The sequence below is a fragment of the Augochlora pura genome, chromosome 7 (genome assembly GCF_028453695.1).
Source record: "Augochlora pura isolate Apur16 chromosome 7, APUR_v2.2.1, whole genome shotgun sequence".
Classification (NCBI taxonomy): domain Eukaryota; kingdom Metazoa; phylum Arthropoda; class Insecta; order Hymenoptera; family Halictidae; genus Augochlora; species Augochlora pura.
In genome coordinates, this window is record NC_135778.1 from 384,186 (window position 1) to 400,719 (window position 16,534).

At 46.2% G+C, this 16,534-nt stretch overlaps 2 protein-coding genes across 4 annotated transcripts in view; both read left to right on the forward strand.

Moving 5' to 3' along the window:
* Nucleotides 1-94: 94 nt before the first annotated feature.
* On the forward strand, nucleotides 95-2,630 carry LOC144471936 (nudC domain-containing protein 3). Its single transcript, XM_078184539.1, has 4 exons — nucleotides 95-383; nucleotides 498-1,086; nucleotides 1,185-1,373; nucleotides 1,457-2,630. The coding sequence occupies exons 1-4, from the start codon at nucleotides 292-294 to the stop codon at nucleotides 1,550-1,552; spliced, it is 966 nt and encodes a 321-aa protein (XP_078040665.1). The 5' UTR covers nucleotides 95-291; the 3' UTR covers nucleotides 1,553-2,630.
* A 1,534-nt stretch (nucleotides 2,631-4,164) lies between these two features.
* Nucleotides 4,165-16,534, forward strand: part of LOC144473717 (uncharacterized) — a 31,393-nt gene continuing 19,023 nt past the window's right edge. The window contains exon 1 of one of the 3 annotated variants that reach the window (XM_078187853.1): nucleotides 4,165-5,241. In XM_078187853.1, the coding sequence (XP_078043979.1) occupies nucleotides 5,116-5,241 (126 nt within the window). In that variant the 5' untranslated portion in view covers nucleotides 4,165-5,115. The remainder of the gene's footprint in view (nucleotides 5,242-16,534) is intronic. The other 2 variants (XM_078187854.1, XM_078187852.1) reach the window with 2 other exon arrangements.

The following is a 16,534-nucleotide window of genomic DNA, read 5'->3' on the forward strand; positions in this document are numbered from 1 at the left end:
TGTCGACTCGCTACTACTAAATGGTCAACCAACCATTAAACAGCGCTTCGAGCGGTGGGGACAAGAAATTGATAAGAGTCAAGAAAACCTTGTGGCTTACAGTTATACAAGTATGTAATAATTACTGCAAATTGTAAACATACAATAGAATAGAGAAAGAGGTTAACAAAATATCTAGTGAATGATCTATGAAAATATTTTGTGAAACATTAATTACAAAATTTTGCTAGAAGTAACGATAACATTGTTTGAAGGATATTCGGTAAGAATACGTCAATAAAATCGTCTGCAATGAGCTCCTTTTATGATCCGATGTTGTCGAAAATGCTTTTAAAAGAAAAAAAAGACTTTTTCGACATCATTTTTGGATTTCTTTATAGGAAGTAAGTAATCACTTTGTAGCTAAACTTTACTTTATATTTGTAAACAATTATATATATTTGTATACAAAATATGTCATTGGCAATGCAAAGTAATTTTTTATTCACTTTATACAGTACGAATTTCTATGACGAATATAATCCAAATATAAAATCGGGACCTCTACCTGGAGAAGCAGAGAAGATAGTATTAAAGAGTTTTAAAAAATGGAAGAACATATCCAAGTTGCAGCATCAGAATACAGAACCACCAAAAAATCATAATTCCAATATAGAAATCATTGAGAAAACTGAAGACGATGCAATGGTAATCGCAGAAGAAACTGGTTCTCAAGTTATAGAAGAAGTTGAAGTAGAAACAAGCATAGAGCCACAAGTAATAGAGAAACAAATTCACTCAAAAGATAAGGATAGAATTTCTGATAGTTACAATGGCGCAGTGAGGGATAATTATACATGGTCACAGTCCATTAACGACCTAGATGTTCTAGTTAAACTGCCCAGTTCTATAAAGACTGCAAAAGATCTAAAGGTCAATCTAGATTCAACACACATTAAAATAGAGGCAAAAGCATCCACTCTTTCACAGCACCAGGAACAAGAATGTAGTAATTCGGACTGGACCATAATATTTACCGGAGAACTTTGTCATAAGACAAGAAAAGATGAATCTGTTTGGTCAGTTGTGCCTGGAAAACATATTAGTGTATGTTGAAATTTTATAGTTATCCCCATAATTGGTGCAATCTCTTCAGTATAATATAAAAGTTGTCTGTTTTATCTACATCATTTGTTTTATTATAGATCCATCTTGAGAAGGCTTCTGAAAAGTGGTGGGAGGCATTGATTGTTGGTGAACCGCAAATTGAATTAAATAAGATCGATTGTTCAAGAAATCTTGACGATATGGGATCAGAGGAGCAAATGAAGGTTCAAGAGTTGATGTGGAATCACCAGCAAAAGCTTCTTGGCAAACCAACATCCGAGGAAATTGTCAGTGAAGTCTTTGTTTTTCATTTTTATACTACAGGCAAAGCTTCGCTAATAATATACAATTACAAATTATTTATTTACAGAGAATGGAGAAGATTTTGAAAAAGGCATGGAATGCAAAAGGTTCTCCCTTTGAAGGCACACCATATGATCCCTCAGTTTTAAAATTTAGTAACTAATTAACGCGGTGTCGTGTTCAAACAAGTGTTTGTCCACTTAACGAATGAATTTGTATATTGATTGAAGGAATTATGTACATATACATCTGTTTCTACTCAAGTACAAATTATAATACGTCCGTGCTTAAGTGCAAATGGACCAACGTGTCCTCTAAACATTACTTCATACTACTAATGTATGAGAATAAGTTCCGTATTTCTTGTTAGATCATTCGCAAGAAAGTTCAACGGCAAATTATGTATTCATTTGATCAACATAAATTTTTCTTTGAACGTATGATACTTTGAGAGGCAATTCTCTGACAATGAGCGCAATACAAATTTAATGATATATTGAGCGCAATAAAATTAAACATTTTTTAACGTACTGTTACGACGAACTGTCCAAATCAAGTTGCTGTAATGTGATACTGCCCCGAAGTGGACAACCCCTAAAGAAATAGCTGAAGGGGTTGTCACGGAACCGTTGTGCCGACGGACAGTCGACAGCTATGATCGAATCGTCGAGCGATCAACTCGTGTCGTCACAACTGTATTATACAAGATATTCACAGCACAATTGTAAATAGTGTAGTCTAAGGATAAAATGTCGAGCCGCATAACGCGGGGAGACAACGGAGTTCGCAACAGTACATACAACTCCGAATATATAGAGCTACAGTTTTTATTAAAAATATACTGAACATGTTCATCAGGTGGATGATCGTAGTCATCTACAGTGACTTGGCTACACTCAAGATAAGAAATTCGTTTAAAAAATGTGTAGATTGAAACTGAATAGCTATTAGAAAATAAGGGTGAATGTAAATGACAAGTTGACTCGTCTAGCCCGATTTGCATGTTCATACTTTGTTTTAAAAACACCAATGGAACAAAGACTACACTTTTTCTTATAAGAAATTCCATCCGGTCATCCATTCACGATCCTATCAAGAAACGAGTTCAAAACAAACGGAAATAACGGAACCATCCTACGATATAATAATTTATACGTTATTAAGTCGTGCATGTTGAAGAACTATAAAGATCCGACTTCATTTATTTAGTAACACCATACCTATAATCTTCTTAATTAATATTCAAGTCACAGAATTGTTACAAAAAGCATTCTTAACGGTACATGAATATCGTATCTGATTATACTATAGATAGTTGAATTATTTTACGAAAACCAACCAGATTACCCAATAATTTCATCCCTTTTAATGTCTACAGATTTTAGAAGAAAAGTTGGTCCGTGTTGTGTTTCTAAAAGTACCATAAAAGTTCTCTCCAAATCGTAATTTGACTCTTCAACTGCGACTACCCAAAACTACAACCAAAGCAGTATTTTGTGAATAGACTGATCTCCATCAATTATTTCCCTGCGATTCTCAGTGGAAATGCTGAACTCGAATCGTTTCAATTTTTTTGGATCTATCGTATTCCGCCGTAAATGGAGAGCGTAGAGTCACAGCTAACGTCTAGTATCGGTCAATCAGAACGTCATAATGCATTCTACGCACTGATTGTTCGATGCAACAAGTAAAAGACTAGTAAGATTAAGGCAAACTAGTAAAATTCCGACATGCAATTAAGGTCGAAGTGGCATTAGCCGCGCAAAAATTCCCGGTACCTGCATGTCCGCGATTTCACGAACCTGCAGGTACGCAGGTGGTTCTCTCGCCGGTGATCTATCGTCGACAGGTATCTGAGAAAGAGGAGGGGGAGAGCCAGAGAAAAAGGGAGAGAGAGCGAGAGAGGTAGATAAAAAGGTAAAGAGAGGATTAGCCGCGGATCAAAATTAATCAAAGACGGGAAATAGGTGGATCCCGCGGTAGCCAAGGCTACCGGGGATCCGCGTAGAATGCAAGGAATTCCTCGCTTTTCCTCGGCGTCGACTGTTGCACCGACTTTATCTCTGGTGGTGGGACTGTTTGGTAAAGGAACAAGGAAGGAATGCTTTATGGCTTATGGTAGCAGGTAGACAGTCGTGCGCAACGCTGTTCTCATTTCCCCTACATCCCCTGGCACTGCCTCCATTGTGCTGCCATACTCCTCATTTGTACCTGAAATATTTACATGCTCGGTGCTCGGTGCAAAGATCAACCACACTTCGCTTAACTGGTTTCTGGTTACTTGTAGCAAACCGAAAACCACGATGGAGCACTGTGGTCTCTGCCATCTTGGACATTGTGCATGGTTTTATACCGTTGTTAGATGTTTGGGCGTTTAGGAACAATTTTCTCATTTTTGTCCCCATGGCTTGTAGATACGTAGTTCTAGATCGTGGTTTCTTTTCTCATACAAGGATCTATCTTGTTTTTAATATCCGCAGTATAAATAATCTTAACCGACAATTTTGCTATTATATCTGCAATGTATGCTTGATTTTACTAAAGGCAACGAGATCTAACAGCGTTTTCGTACCGCTTCAAATAAATTGAAACTCAGAAATTAAAGGAAAATCCTGACCAACCGGCTGAAAAAGCATACTGCCTTCACGTTTAGCATTTACTGTTCGAAATGCCTGCTTCAGCGGCGCAGAATCGTACGCATCGAGGAATTTCGCGCACATGCGTGCATCGAAGTCTCCGCCGGCAGCGTCGCCGGGTTTTGGCTCGTTTTGCCGTAGTCGGGGTCGGGAGTCGGGTGTCGGGAGTCGGGAATGCACAGGACAGACGTTCGCGAATCGCGAGAAACGATTCCCGAGGGAAAAATCGGTTCCCAGGGACCCACCCACCGTGCGATTCCATTATTCCGATGGGGGCAAGGGGGAGGAGAGGGAGGAAGAGGAGGAGGAGGCAGAGCCAATCGGTGAATACGATCGTGCAGAAACGCATCGCAGTCGTTGTCGGTTCTCGACTCTCGGTTCTGGCCTCTCGTCGGAGACGGAACGGGCGTTGAGCACCGCTGTAGGTAAAACACAGGTAATATACCTGCCTGGGGCTACGTGCATCCCCACCTTGGGTCCGGTTCTCTCTCCTTGGTCGACTCTCGGCTTTTCTCCGAGGTGAGTCGGGCCGTTAGTGTCGTTGTCGTAGGAGAGAATGGTAGTAATGCGTATCGCGGAGTATCGTGCACCCTGAAGGACGTCCTCATCGTCGAGAGAACTAGTACCTGCCGTCGTCTTCTTCTTCTTCTTCTTCTTCTTCTTCCTTCGATCGACGATCTCGCGGCGGTGTTCGCCACGCACGGTCCCGATCGAGAAACAAGTTCGATCCATCGGAGAAGGATATTTCGCGAGGTTGGACCGATTCGTGAACGGTTCGTGACCTGTTTCGTGCGGATATCCCTCTCTCTCTCTCTCTCTCTCTCTCTTTCTCTCCCCCGTCCACCCTCTTTCTCTCTTTTTCTTCCGTCCCTTTTCTTCGGATCGCGGATGCTCGACAACCTCGAGGACGACGACGACCTCTGTTCTCGACATCGTAGCTGCTCTCAGCATCGTCACAGTGGTACCGTGATAGGTGAACGTAACGGAGCGTGGTGTGCGATCGATAAAGGGAAATCGGTAGATTAGAAGACAGAAGAGGAAACGGTCGACCGAAGAACGAGTCAAAGAAGAATACGAAGAGGATACCAAGATGCCCTGTTCCGCGGTGACGCTGTCCCTCGCGACCATAACCGGTATCATCGCCAGCGGCCTCCTAGCGATCGCCTTTTCCACCGACAACTGGCTCTACACCGAGGTCAAGCGCGCCCAAATCCAGGTTCGTAGGTCCACCTCCTCCGTTTCTCGACATTTTTTCTTCTCGAAAACGGCGCACACTGCGCACCGGAATGCCTCTGGGGCCGGGGACGGGGCCGACCAAAGGCCCGAGTGCCACGTTGTGCTCGGCGAGAGTCTACTACTGGTAACCCCGTTATTTAATGGACAACGTGTTCCCCTCGTGATTTTGTCGCGCTTCCTCTGATCCTTGTTTAGCGTCTCTCGATTCCATAGTTTTTTCTACGAGGCTTTCCCCAAAGAGTAACCTGTCTCCAACAGGTTTTGCATTTTTGCCGTCTTTTCGGGAGGCTTAGTCTCCAATAGTTACGACCTGGGCCATTTTTGTCAAATTTGTATCTTAAGATTTTTGACAAACTGTAAACGAATCTTCGATGCTACTTTTACGACAATGCCGTTGCTCGTGTCATAGCTATAATTAGACTGCACGGTTCGTCTATTTGTCATAGAATCGTGCCGAGGAATTACATCAACGCTGCAAACTTTTGTTTCGCATTAAAAATGACCTGCACAACCTACCGATCAAGTTGAAGAGAAAAATAACGTAGCTCTTCTCGAGACGAAGAAGAATATGCTCCATTGAAAAAATGGTGGTCGATGAGACGGCGATCGTACCAGATTTCTACGGGCATCTCGTTGACTCGAAACGATAGGACGACCCTGGCCTGACCGATTTCCGAGCAGGTGAATTTTTGAATGTGAAATCAGGCTCTCGTAGGACACCGAAAGTCGACGCGCTTCGGCACCGGTTCAGTTTCGTCGTAGAGCAAACTGGTTTCCCTGTGCCGATGATTGTGTCATCCGGAATATATCAAATTGCGCGTGTTCGCATGCAGGATATTTTCATAAATTTGCTCGCAAGAGTTGGAACCGGGACGAAATCTGCTCGCTTCTCAGCGTCGAGCGAGTAGCTATCGTGGGACACGATTCGATTAATAACACGTTACACGAACGAATTACGGTAAATGCGTTGGAAAGTTCGTTCGTTTCGCGGCTAGCGTTCTGTTGCCTACCGGTTTCTTCGTTGTTTCCGCTATTTTAACGTTTACCAAACATTTCTTCGCCAATCGCATCTTTTCTAAAAGAATATTTTCGTTCCGATCAAGGAAAAAAAAATTTGAAGGCATTTCGTAGGACAAGGTGCGAGTAAAATGACTTTGGAACGTGCCCCGCAATCGAAGAAAAGATGAGTTCGCGTTCTTCTTAGTCGACGAAACGACGAATGATAAAATCGAGAATTCGCGTGGAAGAGCGCCGCGTTCTTATTAAACGAACTAGACCGGAAATGGAAGCTCTTCGGCTTCCGTCGTCCTTGTCGCAGGTGAACGTTCGGGTCGAAGGTCAAGTTTATCCTCGAGGGCCTCGCGAGTCGGTTCGAGGGAAGCAGTTCTCACGAATCTTTCGTGAAATATTCCACGAGGAAGCCGTACACCCCACCTTTCCAGCGGATGATACCGTTCTTCCGTGGTAATTCACTGTGGCGCGAGAGCTTCTCACTCTCGATTCCCGTAACTTTTTCATAGAGACTCGCTCCTTTTTTTTTTCCACGAAGCTGCCGTAATTTAGCATCGAATGTAATTTTGCAACATAAATCTGTCTACGGGGCGAGCGAAGCGGAGGAGATTTTCGCTAGCCAAGATGTGTACCGCGAGACAGGGATAAATTGCCCGGTGCGATTTTACCGTAGAAAGTATGGTATTACGCGGACGTTAGTTTCAAGATACTTTCGAACACATAAGTCTTTGCTTCGTGGACTTGTTTTAAAACGGTATCTCTTCGAGCGGGATCTCGCCACGCAACGCGTTCCAACGCGTAAAGGAAGAAATTTTTGGTTAAAATCGTCCAGGTGTCGAAGCTTGAAACGCCGAGTTGAGGGATCGCGGGAAAAAACGCGAGATTTTCCGGGTGATCGTGCACGCGGATCGTCGACCAAGAAATTTAACCCGCGAATCTTTTCGGTGGCCGTGTCGAGCCTGGACTCGCCTTCGGTCTAGCCTCCGTCATCCACAGTCCACAGGAACGATCGACATTCCGAGCCGCGCCCATTTGCAGCGCGTTGACTCGACATCTCTCGACTCGACAAGCCTCGAAGTCTCGCGTTTAGCGCAGCGCTGCCCGGCCCGGCCCGGCCCGGCACGGCACGGCTTGGCCCAGAGCACGCGCTTCGCGAGCTCCACGCGCTCGCGAGCTCTCCTTTACGGGAATCGGTCGCCGATCGAGGCAGTCGGAGACTTTTTTCTTAAAAAGTACCGGGATTTCGTTGCGCGCCTCTCCACGGCCGCTTTCCTGCGCCTACTTTATTTGGGATCCCAGGGAAAAACCGCACGGATCGCTCCTCGGCTCCAGCGAGAACTTTCCTGTCCGATCAGACCACGATGGAGAGTTCTACCCTGCGCGACGTTGTTTTAACCTGTTCGGTCTGTCTCGATCCTCTGGTCTCTTCAACAGACACTTTGGATCATTAGACTGCGGTTTCTATCCAATCGTCGTGAAAACTAGTGGACGAAGCGCTAGCCAATAATGAAAGCGGTGGAGAGATTTAGAAAAATTATTTCTTCCTCCTTGGTGATTGAAATGTAACCCTGGTGGAATCTACAGTTTGATGTGTTTCTAGTTTCTAGTTTATCATTGTCGGCGGGGCTTCTCGCGACCGTTACCTCCCAATATGAATAATATTACGAACGTTGTTACGACTACGCGGTGACTAGCGCATTCCTTGGAACACGTGCGTTGCAATCTTCCAGTCGTAGATGTTGCACGCTTGATCTATGCGTGCGCGCAAGTCTAAAGGCTCCCCGATTTTTCATTTCCATGTCAGATTACACCACCTTGAATTGCTACTGCAACAGTTAAAAAAATATTGAATTGTAGTATAGCAAATATGTTGGTACAAAAATTTGCCTTTAAACTTGGACAAGCAATTCTGTGTTTAATATATGGGTAGCACGACAGTCGAATCGTTTGCGAGGCGAACTTCGAGGAATCGCGGGGACAGCGAAAAATCCGAAGCCGAATCGTTCGAATTGCAAGAGCCGGTTGAACAAAGAGTTGCCTTACCGATCGCCGCGATCCGGTTCGCGTAAAATCGACAGAATCTTATTCGATCGTGTAGATGTAGAAGGCTGCGGCAGGCTGTATGACGTACGCCGCTCTGTTATTTCTAGGAGCTGGGGCCTCCCGAGTGCGGAGCGCGTTTACCTTGGCGAGCGCAGCCGGTGCGCGCCGCGCGCCTATTAGAATAAAAATATCGGCTCTCCCTCTCGCTCTCGCTTCTCCTTTTGCCTTCTGCCTTCTTCTGGCTTCTTCTGCCTTCTGCCTTCTGCCGACGCTGGACGATCCGTACAGTTACGTTACTTGCACCATCCCCTTCCAGCAAGGTGAACGATTACACCTTTCTCGACGCGTCCGCGGCCGAGCGCCAGTCCAGGGACGAGGATACGCTTGGCTCCCGTGGAACCTCTCGCCACGAAATCTCATTTTCCCCACGAAGCCTCGTTTTCACTGTGAAATCTCGTTCTCGCTAATAGCGCCCTTCTTCCGAGCTTATTTGGTGGTGGGATCCCGCCAACCTATGCGCCAGTTTCCCTTTCGCGACCTCAGCCTCCGTTTCTCCGTTTCTCTGTTTCTACGACGTTCTGCTCGCATAAATTTCCCCATTTTGGGAAATTTGTGTAATCGATTATCAGATACCAAGATAAGATGGTTCAAGACGGACACAGATACCTTTACTAACCATGGCTGGTTGAAGTATTTCAAGCAATATGTTTTATTAATGTATGGAGGATATTAAAGATACAGTGCCACGGACGTAAAATATTTTCATTCCTGTCGACTGAGTTGGCAGTTTTGAAATATATAATATAAAAAGAGTGTTGGTCACCCTACAAGCATTTTTCTTTCCACGCGGAATCATACAGAACGAATAAATATTACTTCGATAAATAAGGGCAATCGCGGCACTCTCCCCTTCCATTGCAGCAAGCTGCGTTCGGCATTGAGAAATTTCTGTGGGTGAATGCGATGTGTAGAATCGGGCGGTCATTTTTCAGCGGGCACGTTGAACGTTCGAGATCAGAAAATGTCCGACTAGATAGCCAACGCAATGGATTTTCGCAGCAGCATTATCAATTCGCAGGTTCGTTTGAACGAAACGAATCGCTCGGTGCCAGCGAATTAGCCCATAATGGCAGAAAGGGTTAGACGAATGAATCGCTGGGGGGTCGAGATAAGGGTAACAAAGGCAGAACCAGGAAGATCAGGGACCGGATACCGACAATAGCAGCCGGGCAAAAAGTCGGCCTACCACGACCAAGACCGCGATGAGACAAAGGAGCACCGCGGCGTTCACACGTGCACCGTGCACCGTGCACCGTGCACCGTGCTCGTCGAAAAACCTTGAATCCTGAGAACACCTGAGAACACCGAGTGCCGAGCCTTGCTTTTCGATGGTCCAGTGCTCGTCAGCGTTCTACGCGTTAGCGGTCACCGGTCACGCTCCGCGGCCCTGGTTAATGCTCGGAGGATCCACAATGATTTCGCGACCCTGGATCCCGCTCCTATGACTCGGAGGCTTAATCGATCGCGGACGAGTCGTGCGATCGGAATCACCCGGTTTTTGCTGATTCGAACCGTTATCTGGAAACGTTCGTTTGCTCGGACATTTATACGAGTCTCTCTCTCTCTCTCTAAGTGGTTGGTGGACCCTGAAGTCGACACGTGATTAGGGCATTGCGATGCGCGACGGGCAATCAGAGGGAAAAAGAGCTCCGACACGAACTTGGCCCTTGCGAAAGCACCATTGGTTTCGAGCACGATCGATCGATCGATCGATCGACCGACTCGACACGATCGGCATTCTGATCGAGTGACGAAAATCCTCGGAATTCGTTGCGGAATGGGCTTTGATGGCGATAAATGCGAACCTGGAGAACGCGCTGACCGATTCTGGATAATTCTGTCTTCCCTCCATTACTCTCAAGGACAATGCTCGAAGGAAAATTAAAGTTGGAGATAGATGATATGAGCGGGTGGTTTATGTCTCACTTTCTTTGCGTGGACTGTGCAGGTAGAGTGTACCGTCTTAAGTTGCTGGACGAATGAAAGTTGTAATAATAGTAAAAAAAATAAAAGTATATATAGTATGCACTAATATCAATAATATAAAGGCGTAAAAATCGGTAGCTTAGGAAGCGCGGTATTCTTTAAATCATTTCTAAGATCTTCTAATCACGAATGTATCTTAATCTCTATGGACCCCGAAGTTGCAATTCCTCTGAATAAACCACTTTACCAACAGATGGTCATGTGAACGCTGCCGCTGTTTCATTGAATGTTAATTCAGCAGTGAGTTAATTGTACACGTCAAGATCAGCAATATCGTGCTCATTTAAAATGTGGGCATTCAGTTGATGGATCCATTGTTCCGATCTAGCAGCATCGCTACGATAAAATATAAAGTTTACCTTCGTTTGCAATTATAATTCCCGATCTAATATTATCTCGAAAGACAACGCTAATTGTTGTAGATCTTTTCAAGACGGAGTAGACGATTTGCAGGTGTCTTCTTTACTTAGAAATTCCTTTGTTCGTGGAAAACCCAGGCGGAACCGATCATGTCTAGAATTTGCTCGCAGCATTCGCAAAGTCCGCTACGCAGAGTTACGAGCTAATGTACCGGGTTAATCTTGGATTATCGGTCTGTAAATCGATCCGATATCGATCTAGATCGACCCGGCACGCAGATTTACAACGTATGCAGTTCCTACGCGAAACTATCGACGGAAAAATTCGCGACAGCTTTCGACCGAGCAACGTCGCGATTCATACAGATTCGTTGGAGCAGACTTATTCGAAGAACGAGCGGAATGTCGTTTTCCGCGAGAAACCTTTACCCTGCCAGCCACTTTCATTGTTGCGCAAACCGCTTGTCTAGCTATTCAAACGGCACGGCCGTCCATTAAACGGTGGCCTCCCGGGACAATCGTGTCGCGTACATATTTATCACTGGCCGGGGCCGCGCGAAATCATTTTCATAAATCGTTGTCGGCGCCGCGCCGCGCCGCGACGCGCGTTCTCGCGCGATATTATTGCGTGCGTGGGCCAACGATCGGTTCAGTCGCTTCGATCGTCGCGAGGTTTCGGGGCGATGCATCGTTGGTCGACGGTTCCGGAACCGTTTCCAACAGCTTCGATGACGTCGTCGCCTCGACGATCCGGTAGAAAAAAAAATACGGAAGATCGTCGACGAACACGTTCCTCGCGGACTTCTAAATATTTACATGTTTCGTTCGAACGGACAGCTCGCGGCTTTTATTTTTGCTGAACGACATAATGGATGTCCGCATTCGATCTCGCTAAACACGTAAATAGATCGCGACAGTTGTGTAAATGCGCCGCGCTCGAATGTTTGCAACGCGCTGCAATTTTTCAAGGGTGAGACATTGCTTTATACGCGAACGTCTCTTTTGCAACACTGTCTTGCTTCTTTATAATATCCTTTGATTCAATTGCGTGGATACAGGAACGGAGAATTAATGATTCTAGCATTCCCAAGGATTTGTGGGCTCCCAAGCGTCGACGAAACGAGTTCTGGCATAGGTTCGAATTTTCTAGCTTCGACTTTGCCATCGTTGGTGTCGGTATTAGCTAACTGCAATTCTATTACAAACGATATGGTTTTCGGAAAGTTTTCACGGTTTTCGAAAGCGACAGTGATTTCGTTCGCCGATGCGAACAAAAATGGGTTGAAGAAGACTGAGGGATCCAGAGCATTGCGCAAGCGGATTGCGCCGCGCCAACCCGCTCCAAAGGCTCGGTTACACCGGTGCGGGCATGTGTTTATTGTGTCGACAACGACCGGCAGAATTGCAGCGGCGCGGTGTAATTGCGATTCGCCATTGAAGAAATCGTGACATAACCGGAAGATCGATTCAGGCCACGAATTATAAAGGAACAGTCGACGACGCGTCCTTGCGGCGACGGCGACAGCGACAGCGACGGCGATGCGCGTAATTTGCTCGTGTTCCGATCGCGATCCAGATCTCTGTCGTTTCCATTTCCCTTCGACGAATTTGATTTTAATCTAGAAAAAATACATGAATTTCGTTCTCAGTAGACACGAAATCTACGAGTTTGGCACGGTGTTCTAGCGTGAGGTGTTAAAGATGTCAGGAGAAACGGGGTAATTGTAGAAACGATCTCCCTAGGATCGTCGAAGGATGGATTCTACGATTGGATTGCCGAGGGAACAGATACAGATACAGATATTTTGCAGGGCAGCTCGCGAGGGTACAGGTGCTTCCGGCCGCGTGATTTCCGAACAGCCGTAACAGGTGATTACGCGAGGAAGAGGAATGCTGGAAACAGCTGAGAAATTACATCCACGGACGTTTCCCTGTTGGACGCAACGAAATTACATTCCTCGGAGTAACGGAACCGTTCGTTTTACGTCGCGGAAGGGCAAATTGTCGGCGAGTCGAGGAACGAACCGCGTAAACCGAGCACGATGGAGACGTAAAACTCGCGAGGGTTGCTACATCTTCCGCGTTTCGAACCGCCTTTTCTTTCGAGCCGTCTCTCGAAAAGAACGCCGCTTTTAATTCGCAGCGGGAACATCGCGAGAGAACTTATTGTATCAACCGTGCAGTTGCGGTTCACGTCTCTGCGCATTGTCCTTCTGCTATCGTCGAATTTATTCGCGGCAAAAGAAGGAAGCTCGAAGGATCGCGGAAGGTTGGATGCGGGACCGGTGGAAACGGTGAATGCGGTGCCGGTGGAAAAACTGTGATCATCGGTGAATCGCGAAGGAATTCCGTTCCACCACGACCATACCAGACCACACACGGCAGGAACACGACTTCGGAAAACATTTGATAATTTAACGTTACGATCGATGTGGCTAGCCGATTGCCACTTATTTCGATCGTTCGAGCAATTTCCGAACCGGCGACAAGATCGAGGAGACGCTTCACGCCGACGATGAACTTTTTCAGATGAATTCTTCGTTCCTAAAAGAGAGAGAGAGAGAGAGAGAGTTATATACCATTATATGTACATTATTGTATGTTCTATTGTACAAGTTTCGCCGCAAGAAACTTTCTAACGTGCTGCATTTACGCATCTACGCGAAGAAATAATAAATAATAATGATAATAAAATGTTCGAACGAAAGGCGAGCGCAATAAATAAATGGATGGGAAATCTTCGAATTTACCGTTTGTCACATTAGCGTTCCGAATGAATTAACACGGATCAAACTTGGAATCGCAACGGGTCCAGTGTAATCGAGCCGAGCCGCGCGCACAGAAAATTTCTATCCGCGTTCGCGCTCGATGGAAACTCGGCGTCTCTGTGTGCTCGGTGCAGTCGGTTCAGTGCGTAAGGGTGTTGAAAAATCGGTATGAAAGTTGCAGGCGTTTAACTATCTCGCCTGGGTCCGCAAAACTGCGAATGTTATATGAGAACGAGTTCTCCTCGGTGAACGGAGCCGCGCCGGCCGTGATTTTTGTCTGGCGCGAATTCGTTTCAGATAAGCCGCCGCCATCGCCGCCGTCGTCGTCGCACCGCGCCGTTCAATTAACGCTTTCGACTGCCGGAACATTGAACTCGTAAGCACGGCTTTTTGTTTTAGAAATCCACCGTTAGAAAAAGGCGGGGAACACGTTTATCGGACGGAAATTTGCCTTTCTTAATCGCGAATTCGACTGATTTATGCTTCGATCGAACTCGTTGTCTTACGTAAAGCGTCGATCCCGAGAAATTGAAAGTGTTGCCTCTCTATTAACCCCTTCGATTCGTTTGTCAGTCGAAGTCCTTTTGTCTCCAGGCATCTGCAATATTGGAAAAGTTACCAATGATTAACAATGATAAATTCCTCGAAGTTTTCGAGAAAATTGATCAGGCGTAGCAATACGATGATTATTTGTGTAACAAACTAGCCCGTTGGTATCGGTAATTTTCTGCGCGCCGCAAATGTCCGAGCATTTTCTTCTGCAGTTTGTTCCGCGACATTTTCCGATCCGTGTCAAGATCGTATCTTGGCAGACTTTAAAAGGAACTCTCGAAACGGCATCGATTATATCGACCTACGCATTGACGTACGTAGAGGGCTACGGGTGGCCGCCCACGCGAACATATTTTGCGCTTTATCGTGCGCAAGGTTGTTAACATTGCCGGCCGCTCTGTTCGCCACGACACAAGTACATTAATCATGCAGGAATTTTCCGCCATGATTCCGTGTATCGGGTTTCCGAAAATTCCTTACACTGTCTGCGCGGCGCGTTCGCGTTCGACCTTTACCGAAGCTAAACCGCGCCCTGCGTGATACCGCAGTTCTCGTAAACGTACTTCAGAACTCGCGCCTCGATCGTTTTATTACAAAACAATAATTTTCTAAAGACTCTTGAACCAAGTGGCTTTGAATTTATTCCGCCAAATAATCATCGACAGTTAGAGGATTGAAAAGTATTGGGAGAGATTCCAGGAGATCTAGAAATCCACTTGGGCGATCATCTCCATCGATCTTCGTTTTTCAGCGTTGTCGTTTGAAACCGCAGAGGACGCGCGGCTTATCTCTCCTCGATCCGCAGGTACCGCGCGATACGAATATTAAAATACAGAGATCCAGATAAATAAAATACTAAAGTAAAAGGTGTGGAGACCAATTAACGCACTTTCATCGCGATACATGCTAGGTTTCTCCTGAAATTACCGCGGTACCGTTTCACTCGGAGGACGTCGGAATCGTCCAGGTCCAGATTGTTAAAAAATGACCGACGGCTGCACGAATACGGAGACGCTAATCTGCCCGCACAAATTATCTTCCGGTCGACTTTTCTACATCGCTGTTCCAGCTCGCTTGCGAAACGCTCCTTCGCTTCACACCTCATCTATCGCAGAAGGAAACGCCAACTTCGGTTCTTTTTTTAATAATTAATCATTCAATTGTGTCCGGTATATTTTAAAGCATCGTTCCTAAGAGGTTATAGAACGTGGGAATTTCGGCTACTTTTAAGACACGAAGTCGTCGTTAGGGCGTCGATGGTATCGACCTCAATGAAATCGGTAGATCATTCGTTGAATCACGGCTCGGACAATTGATTCGAGAAGAGATTTCAAAGAGGGGGAACAGCTCTTTCCAGTCAGTTTTCAATTCCCATCGGATCGTGTTTTCCTTTCTATGTCAAAGAAATCGCGGAGGCAGGACGATGTTCCCGCGCTTGAGGCGTGCGGGGGAGGAGGGAGGGGGTGGGGGCTCTGTGGCGAAACAACCACGTGAAAGCAGATTCGAACGACCTGGTCGCGACTCCGCGACCTGGGCCTCGCCGGGACACTCGGGACTTAATCGACCGCCTAGATTCGTTCAACGGCGTCGTCGGGAGTGCTGGAGAGGCGTTACCAGCAGCACGGATTGCCGCGAAACACGCGCGAAGAACCGACAGCCAGGAGATTACGACAGGGGAGAATCGGGGCAATTGGGCTCCTCTTCGTTAGTCCGTGCCGTAAACTTTATGGGGTTCTTTGCGCTCGAGGTGTCTGACACGGTGAGCTGTCTCATTTAGCGTGTCGCCTGGGGTCGAACTTGCTGGGAGCTGTCGAGAAAAGAAGTAGCTTTCTACTTATTCTCCGACACTTGCGACTACCGCGAGATAAACTCATTAGTTTGAGTATGCGGAGAGAAACGCACGAAAACTATCCGTTCCATATCGAATGAAGTTTTCGTAGTGCTCGCTAGGAGAACAAGAGATTTCGAGCTCTATTCTCTAAAGCAGTAAATATAGACAACTTCCACGATTCTTCATGCGTAATCTGCGAGACCCGTTTCAAATGTACGATATTTCAAAGCACTATCGCAATTCGTGTAGCAACGAGCGGAAAAGTGGGTAGAGAACGAAAGGAAATTACGTGATTCAACTCGATCCTTGAAATTTCCGTGTTCGTTGCTCAATTTCAGCTCCGAATAGAATCGATTTTAGCGCGAAATCGACGAATCGGCGAAGCAGGACAGCGAACGCGGAACTCCGAGTGAAATTCGTAAATATTTTGCCGGGGAAAGATAACGCGAGAAAAATCGCGCAACCGCCGCGACGTCGAAAGTTCATCGCGCGTAGTATTGTGTAAATACGCAAAGTTGTTGCCGGCGCGTATGTACGCCGCGTCGCGCCGCGCCGCGCCGGAAAGAATGCTGCGGGAGGCATGGGCGTGCGTCAAGGTTAAGAAGATCTTGCAACCGGCAACGCGCGAGCATTCGGCGACCGATTATCGCATTGTGAGCGGGG

Bases quoted from the DNA above. Each gene is read 5' to 3' on its own strand.
- LOC144471936 (XM_078184539.1), top strand. From the start codon at position 292: ATGAGCTCCTTTTATGATCCGATGTTGTCGAAAATGCTTTTAAAAGAA. The intron at 384-497 runs GTAAGTAATCAC...CACTTTATACAG, and splicing joins TTTGGATTTCTTTATAGGAA to TACGAATTTCTATGACGAAT. The intron at 1,087-1,184 runs GTATGTTGAAAT...GTTTTATTATAG, and splicing joins TGCCTGGAAAACATATTAGT to ATCCATCTTGAGAAGGCTTC.